The 11,336-nt window shown below is 57.7% G+C and overlaps 2 protein-coding genes across 2 annotated transcripts; one reads left to right on the top strand and one right to left on the bottom strand.

Annotated features, from left to right (window-relative positions):
• Positions 1 to 9: 9 nt before the first annotated feature.
• NDUFA2 (NADH:ubiquinone oxidoreductase subunit A2) lies at positions 10 to 2,384 on the bottom strand. Its single transcript, XM_030458891.1, has 3 exons — positions 2,233 to 2,384; positions 2,002 to 2,108; positions 10 to 204 (listed from the first exon to the last, which is right to left on the bottom strand). Exons 1-3 carry the CDS (start codon positions 2,331 to 2,333, stop codon positions 113 to 115), a joined length of 300 nt encoding a protein of 99 aa, XP_030314751.1. The 5' UTR covers positions 2,334 to 2,384; the 3' UTR covers positions 10 to 112.
• A 102-nt stretch (positions 2,385 to 2,486) lies between these two features.
• IK (IK cytokine) lies at positions 2,487 to 11,135 on the top strand. The gene is made up of 20 exons (XM_030458888.1): positions 2,487 to 2,533; positions 3,286 to 3,352; positions 3,541 to 3,633; positions 4,064 to 4,123; positions 4,712 to 4,879; positions 4,954 to 5,068; positions 6,076 to 6,146; positions 6,243 to 6,289; positions 6,502 to 6,665; positions 6,748 to 6,856; positions 7,218 to 7,257; positions 7,449 to 7,614; positions 7,933 to 7,951; positions 8,417 to 8,495; positions 8,740 to 8,820; positions 9,184 to 9,241; positions 9,624 to 9,712; positions 9,894 to 10,002; positions 10,523 to 10,557; positions 10,912 to 11,135. The coding sequence occupies exons 1-20, from the start codon at positions 2,518 to 2,520 to the stop codon at positions 10,937 to 10,939; spliced, it is 1,614 nt and encodes a 537-aa protein (XP_030314748.1). The 5' UTR covers positions 2,487 to 2,517; the 3' UTR covers positions 10,940 to 11,135.
• The last annotated feature ends 201 nt before the right edge of the window (positions 11,136 to 11,336 follow it).

The following is an 11,336-nucleotide window of genomic DNA, read 5'->3' as shown; positions in this document are numbered from 1 at the left end:
AGCTGAGGGTCATCATCTGCTGTTTATACAAGTGACAAGTTAAAGGATTTACATTTTACATTAAATATCCATCAGCCCAGGCTGCAGCACGGCTGTTATTTACTGTCTCTCTTCACACTTTGCCTTTCACAATCTTCTCCAAGGCCTTGGCCACTTCATCCACACCCAGGTTGTCCAGGGCTATGCTCTTCTCCTTGCCAAATTCTGCAGGAAAAACAAGAGGCCAAGGGGCAGCAAGTGCCTCAGTCTCCTCCTGCTGCAAGGCCAACCCAGAGTTCTCCTGCTGGGATTCCCAAGGTGTCACAACCCAAGCTCCCACCACCACCCTTTGGCACCTTCCTTCTCCTCCCACCTTCTCTTGTCCTTTCCCAACACATTTCCTTCCCTCTTTTTGTTAACTTCTGCAGCACAGCAGCTGGGCAGAGGCCCCCACCACATCCCAAAGCAACCTGGGGGCTTTTGGCCTTTTCCCACCCAGATCCTCACCAGCACTTCAGGAAAACAGTGCTGGAAAACTTGCTGCTCCTCCAGCAGCCTCCAGCTGGGGGGGTTTGGTTTGGCTGCAGCTCACACAGACACCAGGAGCTCTGCTGCCCTCTGTGCTTGCACCGAGAAGCACACGGTTAAAGTCATTGAAACCTCCTTGAAGAAGTTTTGAGTTATTTTTTTTCCAGCTCAAATGGCTTTAGGAAGAACACGGAGCCTTTACAGAGCTTTTCTGGGTGTTTCACTGATTATGCAGTGAAAACAAAGGAAAAGAGATGGTTTTCTGTAGAGGAATCCACAGGCACAAGCTGGCAAAGTACCTGATGTACCACAGACCTCTCTTTGTGTCTTACCAGGTCATAGAATCATTTTGGTTGGAAAAGACCTTTCAGATCATCAAATCCAAGCATTACCCCAGCACTGCCAGGGCCACCCCTGCCCCACGTCCCTCAGCTCCACATCTCCAGGGCTTGGAAACCCCCCCAGGGATGGGGAATCCCCCTGGGCCAGGCCCTGAGACCCTTTCCAGGGAGAAATTGTTCCCCAGCTCCAACCTAAACCTCCCCTGGCACAACTTGATTGTGCCAAAAGTTCCTCTTGTCCCATCCCTTGTTCCTGGGGAGCAGAGCCCGACCCCCCCTGGCTCCAACCTCCTCTCAGGGGGTTGCAGAGAGCCACAAGGTCTCCCCTCAGCCTCCTCTGCTCCAGGATCAACACCCCCAGGGCCCTCAGCTGCTCCTCACAACTTCTCCAGACCTTCTCCTTGCTCTCCAGACCCTTCCCCAGCTCCATTCCCTTCTCTGGACACTCTCCAGCCCCTCAAGCTCCTTCTGCTCCTCAGGGGCCCAGAACTGAGCCCAGGATTGGAGCTGCAGCCTCAGCAGTGCCCAGCACAGGGACCATCCCTGCCCTGCTCCTACTGACACCACGCAGGGCCAGGGGGGCTTTCCTGCCTCAACCAACACCCTCAGCTCCTTTGCCCCCGGACACTTCCCCCTTTTCCCAAACCTGGAGAGCTGCCCGGGTCCCTCTGCAGACCCTTCCTACCCTGAAACCCCCCAGCTCTCCCCCCCTAACCTGGTGTCACCTGCAGACCGACTGAAGGGGCACCTGATCCCCTGAGCAGATCATTGATAAAGGTGTTAAAGAGAACTGACCCCTCCTGCCTTGGAACTCAGGCCTGAGACTTCAGTAATGGTTGAGCTGTAGTAATGGGCTGTTCTGTGATCCCAGGACACAGCTGAGATTCCTGACAGGCTCAAGAAGGACTTTTTTTTTTTTCTTTTAACTTCCCCCTTTTCCCAAACCTGGAGATTTACCCAGGGTTGTTGTGACCTCAGCTCAGTTCTGATCCTTCTTCTCCAGACCCTTCCCCAGCTCCATTCCGTTCTCTGGACATGCTCCAACCCCTGGTCAGAGTTTTGGGGTTCTCCAGACCCTTCCCCACCTCCGTGGCTTTTTCCCCTTCCCATACCCAGACTTCAGCCCCTCCCTCCCCGTCCCTCCAGGACTCACCGTAACGAGCCCAGAGCTTGGGCTTCACCCCTGAGCACTCTCGGATGAGGATGGGGAACTCGGGGTTGGCTTTCTTCAGGCTCACGTAGTGCTGCTCGATGAACTCCCTGAGGGCAGGAGGAGGAGGAGGAAGCCGCGGGGCTGGCAGCGAGCACGGCGGGGGGGGGGCTGAGGGCAACCCGCTGCCTCTCTACCCCGCTCCGGACCGCCCTGAGCCCGGCCCCGGCTCACCTGACACCGCGGCTGCTGGCAGAGGTCTGGCAGAGGTGGATGCGGAGCTCCCGCACGCCGCGTCCCAAGCTCCCCAGGCCCCGCACCACCGCCGCCGCCATCTTCTCCCTGAGCCGGGCAGCCACAGCGAGGGGGCGGGGCTTTCGGCGGGAACCCATGGTGGAAGCCGTCAATCATAAAGCTGACCAATGGCAGCGCTCTCCTGCCGGCGGCTGACCAATAGGAGGGGGAGGGTGGGCGGGACGTGCGGGTGTCGGTGTTTGTGGTCAGGGGGCAGCGGGCGCCATGCCGGAGAGAGACAGTGAGTGGGGAGGGGGACACCGGGGACAGGGGGGGACAGAGGGGACACCCCGGGAATGCGGGAGAGGGGCGGGGGGTGCCGGGGAATCGCCGAGTAGCGCAATAGGGGTGGGCGGTGCAGGCCCAGCCCGGGTTGGGGGTAGCGAGGTGCGGTGGGAGGGGGTGAGGGGCGCTGAGGAGAGGAGGAGGAGGAGGGGAAGGGGAGAGGAGGAGGAGGAGGGGAAGGGGGTGTCCGGGATGGAGCTCCCGGGGAGCTCAGGGCGGGGGAGGAGTCGCTGCGGGACGGGAAGGAAGGGGAGAGGGGGTGGGGAAGAGAATTTCTGGGGGTGCGGGGATGGAGGGAGGGGGATGCGGGATGGGGGGGGGGCCCTGCAGGGTGTTGATCCTCCCCAGGGGAGGGGACCTGGAGGGGTGCGGGTGAAGCTGGGGGTGAGCAGGGTCCGGGATGCGGGGTTGGGGGTGTCAGGATGTGGGGTGGGGATTTGGGGTTGCGGGGGTCGGGATGAGGGGTCGGGATGGGGGGGTGGGGATCTGGGGTTAGGATAGGGGGTTGGGGGGTCGGGATATAGGCTGGGGATTTGGGGTTGCAGGGGTCGGGATGAGGGATCGGGGGGTAGGGATGGCGGGCTGGGGATGCGGGGTTGGGGGGTCAGGATGGGGGCTCGGGATGCGGGGTTGGGGGGGTCGGGATGGGGTTTGGGGGGGTCGGGGCCATGTGTGCGGTGCTGAGCACTCCTTTCCCTCCCCTCCCAGATGAACCGTTCTCCAACCCTCTGGCCCCAGATGGCCACGATGTGGACGACTCCCACTCCTTCCACCAGTGAGTATGGGAGTGGGAGGGGTCTGCGGGACCCCCAGGCTGCTTCCCCCATCCAGAGGGTGTGAGGGATCATCACCTCCCCCCAGACCCTGCCCCCAGCTCCATCACCCAGGATGTGCTGGTGAAACTTTTGCCTTCTGGAAGCTGCTTGGGAGGTGACAGTTTTGGGGTTCCCCTCTCCCTTGCAGATCCAAGCTGACCAATGAAGACTTCAGGAAGCTTCTCATGACCCCGCGGGCTGCACCAACATCTGCACCACCCTCCAAATCTCGCCACCATGAGTGAGTGGGACTGTGTTTTGCAGGGCTCTGGAACAAACCCTGGCTGCTTTCCCTCTGGGGCTTCTTTCTTCCCTGACTGACTGGCCCTGTGCAGAGGATTTAAAGGGGGTTTTGCTAACAAGTGTGCAGGTCTTGCCCTTGCTTTGTGCTCGCGTCCATGCCAGCTGCCCATGTGTGTTAAGTGGAGAAACAGGAGGGTCAGGGCTGTTAGGAATAACAGTGAGTCTTGCATGCAAAAGGCAGATTTGTGTTTTGTTCTGTGAAAATCAGTGCTTCTCCTGCTCTCTCTGCTGATGGGGTGGGCTTAGGGAGAAACAGAACTGTACTGTTTCCACCTCCTGGGTGCTCTGCTGTGTCTGGGGGACTGTGCTGTCCAGCTGCCCATGTTGGCTCTGCAGACTCTACCTGTGCTTTCTTCACCCTTTTCCAGGATGCCCCGGGAGTACAACGAAGATGAAGATCCAGCAGCTCGCAGGAGGAAGAAAAAAAGGTAAATAGGAAAAGCAAAGCATTGGGGGTTCCCTTCCGTTCTGTCCCTCCCATGGAAGCGTTCCCTTCCTACACTCTGTCCTTCCCATGGAATCATTCCCTTCCCTTCCTACATTCTGTCTCTCTCACTCTGGGCTCTTGGGCTCCCAAAAAGGCCCCTGAATGGCCTGGATTATTTGAGGGCTTTGGAGCCAGGCAGAGTGAGAAGAGCTCAGACTGGTCACTGTCACTGCTTGTGGGAGGGTGACAGGAGGATGAGGGTGAAGCATCACCTCTGGAAGAAGCAGGAGGGGCTGTGTGGGGGTCCTGTCAGAGCAGGGCAGGGGTGGGACCTCAGCAGTCATGTTTTTAGGGACACATCTGCCCCAAAGGTTGCACCCAGCCTTTTCCCTTGGGAAGGGCAGACTGAGCTCCTCAGGGAGCTTTGCTCCAGCAGCTCCTGGTGTCCCCTGGGTGTGCTGTGTCCCCTGGTGCTTTAGGAGGTGTTTTGGGGAAGAGCTCAGGAGCAGAACAGGCAGACCTGGGGCCTTTGGGGACCGTCACCCCAGCAATACACCCAGAACACTCTGACCCTGAGCTGTTTTCCCAGTTACTACGCCAAGCTGCGGCAGCAGGAGATCGAACGGGAGAGGGAACTGGCTGAGAAGTACCGGGATCGAGCCAAGGAGAGGAGAGATGGGGTCAACAAGGATTATGAGGAGACAGAGCTCATCAGCACCACTGCCAACTACAGAGCTGTGGGACCCACTGCGGAGGCGTACGTGAGCCTGGGGGTGGCAGGGGCCCTGTGGAGGGGCTGCCTCCTCACTGCCACCATCTTTCTGGCACCAGGGACAAATCTGCTGCAGAGAAGAGGAGGCAGTTGATCCAGGAGTCCAAGTTCTTGGGTGGTGACATGGAGCACACTCACTTGGTGAAGGGGCTAGACTTTGCTCTGCTGCAGAAGGTGAGCTCTGTGTCTGCCCTGTGTCACGCTGGCCCAGCAATTAAACCCAGTGACAGATGCTCTCTAATTATCTCCCTCCCTGATGAAGAAAGGAGAGAGAATAAGGGAGAGAGGCTGATGGGTTGGGAACTGAACTACACAGCTTTAATGAAACAGGAATGGTAAATAGGAAACATTACTAAATCTATACAAATACACAAGAAAATTGATCCCAGGTTCCTCCCCCCTCTCCCCCAATCACTCTCACATCACCACCGAGGCTGCAGGGCAGCCCTGGGAAAGTCCAGGCTGGAATCCTGGGGTCAGCAGCAGTTGGGAGCTGGAGGCAGGAACACACAGATTCAGGCTGGGATGGATCAGGAGCACAGGCAGAGGAAGGGATGGAATCCTCCCAGGGTGCTGAAGCAAAGAGGGAGAGGGGAAGAAGGGGAATCAGGAAGGGGTTTGAGCCTGGTGATCCCTCAAAGGTATCCTGAGTATGAGGTGTATGGGATGGAATCCTCTGCTTGGTCAATTCTGGTCATTTCTCTTGTCTGTTCCTCCTGAAGGGAGGGTTTCAGGTGTGACCTCTTGACTCCTTTTCTCCTTCGGGAGGGCAAAATGTTCCTCAGAGCTGAGCAGTGTCCCTGGTTCTGCAGCCCAGGCTCCAGCAGTAACTCTAACCATGGAGTGGGCTCAGTCCCAGCAGCAGCCACTGCCTGAGAACCTTGCTGTTCATTTCAGCAGTGCAGCTCCTGACAAGAGACTGAGCTGAAAGCAAAAGCACAAGGCAGAAAATCCCCTTGATCCTGGCCCAAACGAGGACACCCTGCCTGCTGCCACAGGCTGAGAGGAGGGGGGACAGAGTTTCCCTGTTCCCAGTAGCTGCCACTTAGGGGTGCTTTGATCTTCTCAGTGTGAATTTTTCTTTCTGGGAGAGGTTTATGAAAAGTTGAGGGCCTGGTAGGGGTTCTGGTGGGCAGCAGTGGCACGGGTGGGTCTGTAATGCATGGATTCCCTCTGGGCAGGTACGGGCTGAGATTGCCAGCAAGGAGAAGGAAGAGGAGGAAATGATGGAGAAGCCCCAGAAGGAAACCAAGTGAGTGGCTGAGGATTTTGCACTCCCAAGCACAGCTGCCTCCCTGCAGAGGAGGATCTGCTTAGCATGAGACCTTTCTTCTGATTTTATTTTCAGGAAAGATGAAGATCCAGAGAACAAAATTGAATTTAAGACCCGTCTGGGTAAGGCTGTGTGGGTGTGGCTGTTCCCCACCTCCTGTTGGGAAGGGGGGAGAAATCCTGGGGGGCAGAATGAAGGGACAAGAGCCTGAGCTTGGAGATGTCCTGAATTTGAGGGCTGGAGGCAGCGTGTCCCTAGGGATTGAGTTAAGGTGCTTCAGGAGGTCTCTTGCTGTGCTGAGAGCAGCTCTCACAGGGGTTCCCTGCCCCCCCAGGTCGCAACATTTACCGCATCCTCTTCAAGAGCAAAGCCTACGAGAGGAACGAGCTGTTCCTGCCAGGCAGGATGGCCTACGTGGTGGATCTGGATGATGAGTATGCTGATACTGACATCCCAACCACCCTGATCAGGAGCAAGGCTGACTGCCCCACCATGGAGGTACCCAAATTGCCCCGGGTCTTGCCAGGAGGGGTTCTCTGAGCAGGGAGGCATCCAATCCATCGGGGGTTTCTCTTTTCAGGCACAGACCACGCTGACCACCAATGACATTGTCATCAGCAAACTGACACAGATCCTCTCCTACCTCAGGCAGGGGACCCGAAACAAGAAGCTGAAGAAGAAAGACAAAGGTGGGAGCTGAAGTGAATCAAGCAGAAGGACTTAGAAGGGAAATGTGTTCCCTGTCATCCCCTAGAGTAGCCTCAGGGCAGGTTGATGGTGGGGCCATGGGGGACCAGCAGAGAAACTGAGGGTGGCTCATGCTGCTCTGGTCTTGGTTAAGGTCCAGTTCCTTGGGGAATTGTCCCCTGTGGGGAGGACACAACAGTGGCTTCCTGAGGGGGCTGTGTATGATGTGGAAACCATGGAGGAGGTGGGAAGGACACCCTCCCAAGTCACCACTTTGGGGCCTGGAAGCCTGGATGGGGACAGGGAAAAGGTGCAGGTGGCAGAGTGGATGATGAGCCTCTCACTGCTGTTGTGTCCTTGCAGGGAAGCTGGATGAGAAGAAGCCCCCTGAAGCTGATATGAAGTAAGTGCTCCCTGCACTGGTTTGTCTCTTCAAGCCTGAGGCAGGCAAGGGCTCTCCTGTCCTGGGCTACCAGGACCAGGCAGCAGTTCTATTGGGTGTCCTCAGGTGCTGGTGCCGAGGGCTCCTTCCTCAGAGGGAAATGCTTGTGGCCTCTTCTTTTGCACCACTGTGGCTCTTTTTCCCCCCTGCAGCATCTTTGAGGACATTGGGGATTATGTGCCCTCCACTGCCAAGGTGCCCCGGGAGAAGGAGCGGGAGAGGTACCGGGAGAGAGAGCGGGACCGGGACCGGGAGAGGGAGAGGGAGGAGGAGAAGAAGAGACACAGCTACTTTGAGAAGCCCAAGGCTGATGATGAGGTGAGCCTCTGCTTTGTGAAGCTCAGACCTGAGCTCTGCCCTTTGGGGTTGGTGTGGTCACCCCGGTGACTTTGGGTGTCTCTGGCCGTGCTCCCACAGGTGACCGGGTTTGCTGAGCTCTGTCAGGGGCTGCTGGGTGCCTGGGTGGGAGTTTGTCCTCTCCTTCAATGAGTCCAGCACAAGCCAAGTGCTGTTATGGCTCAGCTCTGGGCTTGCCACAGTCTGAAAGCAGAACTGCAGCTCGTGCAGCACTGCCACTTGGCTGTTCCAGCCCTCCCAAGTGACATGGTGCCTCTGTCTCTCTCTCTCTCTTTGCAGCCCACAGACATTGAGAAAGGTGAGTAAAGGGGTGTGGACATCTGGCTGGGGCTGTGTGTGGTTGCAGACTGCAGAACTGCTTGGCTCACTGGCCTGGGTCAGCTCCCTGCTCCCCCAGAGGCTGCTGTGACAGAGGGGACCTCCTGCCATGGGGGCTTGGGGGTGAAGAGTCTGGTGGCCACATGCTGGCACTCCCAGCCCAAGGTGGGGCTGCAGATCCTTCCCTGGCAGCAGAGCAGCTCCAACAACTTCATGTTGGCTGTAAGCTGAGGGGGACTGAGGGTCTCCTGGGGTCATCCCACCCCTGTCTGTGCTTCAGCTGGTTTACTGCTTCTCAGTGTTCTCCTTCCTCCCATGCACCTTGTCCTGCCTCTTGCCCCATCCCAGTGAACTGGTCACACAAAAGGGGCTCTGCTCAGCCCTGTCTGTCTTGCACTGAGCTGTTCTGCCCCCAAATCTCAACTTGCTGCTCTCTCTGACCCAGGACCTGGCTCAGCCAAGGAGCTCATCAAATCCATCAACGAGAAGTTTGCTGGAGCTACAGGCTGGGAAGGAGCAGAGTCATATCCTTTAGTGTCTGTGCCAGCCTGGCTGGTGGCAGGGCCAGGCTTCCCTCACAAGGCTGTCCTCATTTGGGCAGGATCTTCCTCCCATAGCAAGGAAAGGCCACCCAAACCTTGCTGCTCCTCACCAAATAAAACCCCAGGAGCCTCCAGGTGGGTGGTGCTGGGGCAGGAGATGGCTCAGGAGATAACCCATCCCGCAGCTGGGAGGCTCTGAAGTGTTGCTTTCCTTGACTGCTGTCACTCTGAAGAAACCAGAAGACAAGAAGCAGCTGGGGGACTTCTTTGGCATGTCCAACAGCTATGCTGAGTGCTACCCTGCCACGTAAGGAGGTGGTGAGGGGCTGGGGTGGGCGTGGGGTGTGCTCTGGGCTGGGGGTTCCCTTGCAACCAGGACTCCCAAATGCCAAGCCCTGTGTGTGGGGAGAGGAGCAGGCTTGGCTCTGGGGATCCAGCTGCTCCTCAAGTCCTTGGTTCTGCTAGAAATGGGTACCTGGGAGTCTTCTGGGCTTAGTTCTGCCCACAGAGCAGTCCCTCAGCAGGAGAGGAACAAGCTTGCTGCCTGGAGACAGCTCTTGCCTTTGTGGTCCAGCTCAGCTGCAGAGTCTGCAGTTGGAGGAGCTTCCCACCAGCTCCTGATCCATGGACCTGCTCTAAACCCTTTCTTTGTTTTTTCTTTTCTTTTCAGGATGGATGATATGGCTGTGGACAGTGATGAAGAGGTGGACTACAGCAAAATGGATCAGGTATGGCATCTCCAGCTGTGAGGACAAATCACTGGAGGAGACAAACAGGCTTGTGCACAGGGGTTGGGTGCCCTGGAGCTGGGTGCTCAGTGGGATTTGGGATCTGCTGAACTCTGCCTGGGGCTGGGTGGGATCTGCTGTCCAGGGGGCACCCGTGTGGCTCTAAGAGGGTTTGGGGGGGGGTGTGCTAGTCCATCTTAGCTCCTCCTTCCACAGAATCTCCTGTCTGAGGCTTCTCTGAGGGGATTTGGGAGCCGAGGCCAGGCTGGGTGCAGAAACCTGTTGAACTGGGGGATGGAGATCCTGGCTGAGTGTGTGGGGCTGCATGAGAAGCCCTGACCAGCACCAGCTGAGGAGCTGCTGGGTCTTTCTTTCACTGCAGGGTAACAAGAAAGGACCTCTGGGCCGCTGGGACTTTGATACCCAGGAGGAGTACAGTGAATACATGAACAACAAGGAGGCTCTGCCCAAGTGAGTGCAGCCTGGGCAGGGGCTGAGCCAGGAGTCTGAGGGGGGGTTGGGGTGGCAGTGCTGGCCAACCTTGGTCCTCTTGCAGTTTAAATTATGAGAACCCCTGGTAAGGGGCTGTGGATCTTGGGCCTGCTGGCTTGTCCTTGCTCTCAGTGCCACTCACTGAGTGTCCCTCCCCCAGGGCAGCATTCCAGTACGGGATCAAGATGTCAGAGGGAAGGAAAACCCGTCGCTTCAAGGAGACCAATGACAAAGCAGAGCTGGACAGGCAGTGGAAGAAGATCAGTGCAGTGAGTGCTGACCCACTGCAGCCCAGGAGAGCTGCCCCCTGCTCCTGCCCTCCCTGTCCTGCTCCCAGTTCTTCCCAGCCCATGTCCCAGCAGTCAGACTCTCTCTCAAAAGTTTGGTTTGCTCCCTGGGCCTTTATAACTTGGAGCTGGAGCTGGGTCTGGAGTTGCTGCTCCATAAGCAGTCCCCATCAGGGGACTTTCTTGCGTCCATACCAGCAGCTCTGAGCCACCCAGAGGGGCTTGGTGGGGACAAGACAGGTTTAGTGGCACTTGTCTGAACTGTCAGAGCAGGGTGAGCTGGCCACAAGTGTGACCTGGACTCGGGGAGGGGGAGAACAAATGGTCCTTGGTGACCAAAATGGAGCAAAGGGGTGACAGGCCCAACTTCTCCAGACTTGGGGAAGCTGGTGGGCAGCTTTAGCTCACTGGGATTGCCTGGCTCCAGTGCTCCCCTTGCACCCTTCTGCTGGTGGGCAGGCAGCTGCTCTGAGGGTAACAGGACTTTGTGCTCTTTCTGCAGATCATTGAGAAGAGGAAGAAGTTGGAGGCTGATGGGTCAGTAAATTTTGGTGCTGGGATTTGGTACCTCCTGCCACCTCTCCCTGGGGTTGCAGCAGGCAGAGACCACCCTGGAAGGGGAGCAGGGGATATTTGGACCCCTCGGGGTGTTCTTGCCCTGCCCCGCTCAGCAGAGCCAGTGGGACCCCTCTCCTCTGGGTGGGGGGTGGTGCTGAGCAGACCCCAGCACCCTGCTGGGACTTCTTGACCACCCTCCTCCTGGGTGCCCTGAGGAATTGTTGGGCTGTTGTGTGGGGTGAAACTGGACCTCAGAGCTGAGCTTTGGGTGGGAGGGTGGCAAAGCTGCCTGCCCCCATCCTCACCTCCCTTCTACCCCTCTGTCTCTTCTAGGGTTGAGGTGAAACGACCCAAATACTGATGTCTCCAGCCTCTTCTCCTCCAGCTCCAGGAGCCTGCCAGCTGCTGCTGCCCCTGAGCTTCTTGCTGTGCTCTCCTTGCCCCCCATGGCCCCCAGCCCTGTGTCCTGGGGCTGCTCTGAGGCTCTCCCTCCCCTCTGTACAGCCCCTGGTGTTGTGTAAATGTGGTGGCAATAATAAATGTGCAGTCGATTTGAAGCTCTGAGCTCTGCAGGGTTCCTTGTGCCCCTTTGCCCCCTCCCCAGCTCCCACGGGGTGAGCCCTGGCCACGGGGGTTTGGCAGGAGAGCCTTTTGGGTCGAGCCCTGAGTAAAATCAACAACTAAACTTGTCTGGGGGGGGGGAATAATCCTGGCTGAGCCCCCCTGTGCCTCAGGGAGAAATGAGACCCTTCGGGAGG

This window comes from Calypte anna, chromosome 13, assembly GCF_003957555.1.
Source record: "Calypte anna isolate BGI_N300 chromosome 13, bCalAnn1_v1.p, whole genome shotgun sequence".
Classification (NCBI taxonomy): Eukaryota; Metazoa; Chordata; class Aves; order Apodiformes; family Trochilidae; genus Calypte; species Calypte anna.
Note: the sequence above shows the minus strand (reverse complement) of the source record. Positions and strands in the feature narration are given on the sequence as shown.